This window comes from Helobdella robusta, assembly GCF_000326865.2.
Source record: "Helobdella robusta unplaced genomic scaffold HELROscaffold_12, whole genome shotgun sequence".
NCBI classification, from domain to species: domain Eukaryota; kingdom Metazoa; phylum Annelida; class Clitellata; order Rhynchobdellida; family Glossiphoniidae; genus Helobdella; species Helobdella robusta.
The window spans coordinates 4,545,082-4,550,787 of NW_008703664.1; the positions used below are offsets into that span (position 1 = coordinate 4,545,082).

Below are 5,706 nucleotides of genomic sequence, written 5' to 3' on the forward strand. Positions count from 1 at the left end.
AGGGGATGTTCTGGATTTTACTGGAACAGCTGAAGCTGCCGTTCGAGCACGCATACGTGCAGCCTGGAATAAATGGCATCTCCCTGCCCCTATATTGATGCGGCGTGACATCCCACTACCACTATGATCAAGACTTTATAAATCTGGGATACGTCCGGTGTTGTTATATGGTGCAGAAACATGGCCAATGACAACCAAACTGGAAAAACAACTTCTACGAACCGACATGAAAATGCACCGATGGATGCAACGTATTAGTCTGAAGGACCACATCAAATCTGCCGAAATCCTGGTTTAGATGATATAAAGGACGAATGCCGGCAACACCGTCTGCGGTGGTTTGGTCATGTCAAACGAAGTAGAAACAGTGCCATAACTTCTCTTGCAGATGTTGAAGTACCTGGCACACGTCCCAAAGGCCGTCCAAAGAAGTCCTGGTCGCAAACAATCGAGCAAGACATGAAAGCTCTAAATTTAAATGAAATGGATACAACTGATCGTCTAATTTGGCGCAAAAAGTTGATGGCAAAGAAAACAACGTCCTACCTCGGGAAACCGGGTCTCTGGACGCAAAACGAAGATTGGTTGATTGACACTGTATTCGTTGTGTTTATTGGCTGGTTGTTGTACACCTTGAATATTTGTAGGCAAATTTCCGTGGCTATCAAGGTGTGTTAATCGAAAAAATATGAATTATAAATGACAGCATACCTCAGCAATCATTAGGTGTGCATACTGACCAGTCCGCTATCCAATGAACCCGCACTGCCTCTGTGCACATCTGCAAAGTGTGGTATGTTTTTGTGTTCATGCAGTTGTGCAATTCAAGTTATTTTCAGACAAATAAAAATCTTAAAATTATATTAAAAATTGATAATAACATTGATTTGATATTCTAATTCATGAGCTACAAAAATTAATTGTGGCACTAACAAATATTTGTTCAGTTTTTTTTGTTATTAAACAGCAAATTTTTATATTTAAAAAATTAACTTGACATAAAAATTTGAATGAATTATGCTTACACTCTACTACATCTGGCAATGAAGGAGAGCTGCTAACTCGAATTGCACCATCCCCTGCAGTTGAAAGCCTGTTGTTACCAAAATCTGAAGGTCGCAATAACTCAATGTCAACGACTCCAGAATCCTTACTGTGTCTGTTGTAGGTGCAGTGCTTCTGCTTCATCAACTGCTGCTTCATCAGCTCTTCTTCTATTCTCAGTGCCTCCATTTCGTTCATCTGCATTAAAAATCATTATATTTTTAAAAGTTCATTACTGTATAAAAATTCAAACCGTGATAACATTTTAAAATAGTTTTCAGAAATGCTGACACAAATAATCTGAAAAAATCATTTGAATGAACACACGTCTACAACAACATTGGAATGTCCTGACAGGAACAGTTTACTTACTGATGGTGCTGAGATCTTTACTTAAAATTTTTAACCTCCGATAATTAAAAGCAAAATTTTTTGGTATCCTTTAATAAAGCCAACTGAACAAACTAAAAATCTAAACTCATATAATAAAACCAGAATAAGTTGAGTTACAAAGTAAATAATTCACCAATTTAACAGAAGCTGATTGTATATCGTAATTAAAATTAACAACAGTTGTAAATATTGTATAGAAAACATTTTCAGGACATGTAGAAAATCACAAACTTCTAGTATGGCTTCTTTGAGGTCTTCGACAAACTTCGTCCTGTCATGCTCATTGCGAGCATTCAGCATGATGCCTGCTTTGCCATTGTTGCCATTTTTCAACTGGATACCGAATTTGTAATCTGGAAAATTGAAACATTATTATCATGACATTATCAACACAAACATTACCACAAAAGATTGGATAAAATACATACATCAAAGTGACAGATAATGAAATATTGTTTTGACATTTTTTTTTCATAAAATGAAGCAATTAAGACAAATAAAAAAATATTATAACGAAAACAACTAATTCCATAATTGCTCTGAATGTAACCAATTTTGTGCCTCATTAAAAAATTGTGCGTTATCATTTAAACAATAGGCTCCATCTTTTCAAGCGTTTTCTCAAAACCACTTAAACTGAAAATCAAATTTCTGGCATTTCTTTTTCAACAATTACCTCTACCACCTTTTAACCACACAAGCACTGTTTGTGAAATCAGGTGTGTGACACCTCACACCATAAACTGAGCCCCACTGACAATGCATTTTTCATTGATGTGTTACTTTTTTTTCATTGGCGTGATGCTTCAATGGTTAAAGGCGCCTGGTCTTGCTGCTGCATTGACTGATTTCGAATACAAAGAGATCCCCGCCTATCATATGTAATGTGTATGATGCGTGGTTTTCACGCGTATTCATATACGCGGTGCGTGTTTGTCGTTGAAGCCTCTGAAGCAAGTGCCAAAGAGAGTGTAATCATTATTTTAACCTTTAACCAAATCAGGTAGTGTTTTCACGACAACCTTGATCCATACCTAGACCTTCAAACAGCACTCGCCCTATAACGTAACTTTGATTAACATGTTTTCATTGCTTAACAATTTCTAATGAAATAAATGGACAACAACATACATTGAGATTCAAACAAGTAGACGATCATTCCAGAGAGTGTGAATGTACACCTGTAGCTGTATTGAACTGAATTCTTTTTCTTACCGATAATCTTTGTAACCTTGAACATTTGATGTTTTAATCAAAAAAATTATCCAGCTAATATTGATTTTATGTTCGATGTTAGAAGTGAAAAAAACAGTTTCATGCTTGGAACTTATTTTCAGATATGGAAATCTAAGAAAATTTTTTCATTAACTTATTTTAATATTTCGAAAAATTATGTAGAAAAATGTCTTTCTACTTAGTTAATTTTGGAACCATAATATAAGGATTGCATTGGATGCTTAATTGTCGACATGATAAATAGTATGAAAACATTGAAAACAGAATGACTCACCATGATCATGTCATTGAAGAGGAACACTTCCCTTTGATGCAGTCCCAACTTTTCTTTTCTACTTGGATCTTGAACTTCATACAAGCGACAGTAGCAAACCAAACGACGATGCAGTTCCGCTAATTGCTGGACAAGTTTTTTTTATATTCATTTCAATGTAAATAGCGAGGCGATTGTTAAACGTTTATCCAAAACAACTTTACCAAGTCAAATATTTTGATATTATGTTTTTTATCTTAGCACAAAAAACTATTATATCTTATTTTTAAGATATATTCACCAACACCCAAAAGTGACCTGGTTTATTCAAATGTCGTTTGCATAAAAATCAAAAAATTATCAATACTTACGAGTATGAAAAATGTAGGAAAATATGGTAGTTTGAAGTTTTGATAGTCGAAAATAAAAAAAACTTCTCATTTCTTCATAAAAAAATTGTATGCAAATTGAAGTCTGAAAGGCGAGTGTCAATAGGGTGTCCATACATCTGGATGATAACAGATTTGGAAAGTCACGGGAATATTTGGGGAATGATTTCAATTCTAATGAAATTAGTCGAGGTAGAACTCACAAAAATTACTAGAATACTAGAATAAGAAACAATAAATATGGTCCTAAGATATTAAAAGAGTACAAAAAAACTGCTCATATCAATTCATAGAATGTTTGCTAGTCGGATATTTCTTACAACTTTTATAAATTTTGTTTGTTATAGAGAAATTTTGTTCGTTCTATAGAAACAGTTTTATATGTAAAATTCCAAGGAACAAAAAATTCGTTACAGAGATTTTCGTTGTATAGAAGTTCGCCTATACTATACTTTTCAATTAATAAAAAACATTTTTTCTTGTTTGAAGATTTTAAAATTTGTTTTTTCTTTCACAGAAAGGCAGGAAATTATTTTTTTTTTTAAGAAAACTCGAATCTCCCCTCAAACTAAAATACGTAAATAACGTTTAAATTAGTTAGGGAACAGACAGACTGCCGGACAGAGTCTAATTCTAAATCAAGGTAATACAACAAATAATATAAAAAACTAACTGGCTTCTTTCCAACAATCATCTGTTCTACTTTGGCAACTTGCGAAACATGATCAGCTCCAGGAATGAATTCTGAATCTTTAATTCTTCCATATATTCCAGTTAATATGTCACCGTCAACATCTTCTCCATCATCGATACCTTTCGTTTTTTAGATGCACTTTGGTTACCAGATTGGAATGTTGAACAAATGATTGAAAATTGATTGAAAGATGCAGTAATGAAGTCAACAGGCATCAATATTTGCGCACAGAATTTCCACTTGAATGTAAATTAACATGACTTGCAAGAACTAAAAATAGAATAAAATGGGGCAAATGCTTCTTGGTCAACATTTAATGTACAATAGTTCAATGCCTGAATTTATCTGTAATTTAGTCATCACAACAAACCTCTGAGGTTCTTTATGAAATCTTCCAGTTTCATCTTCCTATCAGCCTTGATGCTTTTATTGTGCAGATCAGTGTTGAGCATAATGGTTGCAAATGCCAGTAGAAAAACAGTATCTGGTCTATGGAAGGACTTCACAATATCTGGATTGCAGTGGCAATACTGACTTGCAAATGCCTGAATTATAGTTATGTGACATGTTCTAATAATAAATGCTTGGATTCATCATGCAATTTATACTTAAAAATCCATAGTTTTTATTTAAAATTGAAGACTGATCACACAAAAACAAATTAATTACCTCCATGAGTCTTTCAATTTTTTGAGCTTCACCCTGTAAAAATGAAGTAAAATAGTATTGTTATATATGTATATATATATATAAATATATATATATATATATATATATATATATATTCACAATTCGTTTATTTATCAAACTAGTAAAGATTTATATTTAAAAATCCATAACCTTATATATATATATATATATATATATATATATATATATATATATATATATGGCTGGAAAGAGACCATAATTGATGCAATATTTGATAAAATCTACAGAATTTTTAGCTATGGTAGTTTACAATTTAGCTTTTCAATATTTCTAACAGTAATTTTAAAATTATCACCCAATTTATTAAAATTAATAAGAAAATCGTTGGTGTTCATGATAAAGCATATGAGCTATATTCTGATTTTACTCGTCATCAGCGCATATATAGAGATATTTCATAGATTTACAATTCTCTGTGTGTGCAAAGTGCTTTTATTCTGGTTTGACCTGTCCGTTTATCCGTGTGGTGGGGAACACTTGGTTCACAAGGGAACCAGCGCGATTGATTACTTATAGGTCAGGGGAACATAGATCGATGATCAACTATATATTGGTAAGGGCCAAACATAGGAAGTATGTGAAGAATGTGAAGGCGATACCTGGTATGTTGCAGCATAGTATGGTTGTGATGGATGTGACATCAAAAGAAATGGGGAGGAGGAAGAAGGATAAGTTTGTGGCAAAGAGAAAGACATGGAAGTTGCAGGATGCAGAGGTGAGGAAGGCATTTGAAGTGAAGGTGGCTGAAAATTGGGAGAGTGGTAAGGATGGAGATGTTTGGGAGAGATACAGGGACTGTGTGTTGGCTACGGCAGATAAAGTATGTGGATGGACGAAAGGAAAGTGTAGGCATGGTGAGACGTGGTGGTGGGATGAAGATATAAGAAGGGTTTTGGAAGTCAAGAAGGAGAGGTTTAGGGTATGGAGAAGGGACATGACGGAGGAAGCGGAGTGTGAGTATAGGAAGGCTAAGAAGGTGCAAAACA

The 5,706-nt window shown here is 33.8% G+C and overlaps 1 protein-coding gene across 1 annotated transcript in view; it reads right to left on the reverse strand.

Annotated features, from left to right (window-relative positions):
- Positions 1-900: 900 nt before the first annotated feature.
- HELRODRAFT_109524 (hypothetical protein) overlaps positions 901-5,706 on the reverse strand; it is a gene marked incomplete at both ends in the record, with an annotated part of 10,454 nt that continues 5,648 nt past the window's right edge. The window contains 7 exons of the mRNA XM_009013817.1: positions 901-1,242; positions 1,669-1,790; positions 2,569-2,668; positions 2,948-3,073; positions 3,989-4,128; positions 4,380-4,554; positions 4,679-4,712. Coding sequence (XP_009012065.1) covers positions 901-1,242; positions 1,669-1,790; positions 2,569-2,668; positions 2,948-3,073; positions 3,989-4,128; positions 4,380-4,554; positions 4,679-4,712 — 1,039 coding nt within the window. The remainder of the gene's footprint in view (positions 1,243-1,668; positions 1,791-2,568; positions 2,669-2,947; positions 3,074-3,988; positions 4,129-4,379; positions 4,555-4,678; positions 4,713-5,706) is intronic.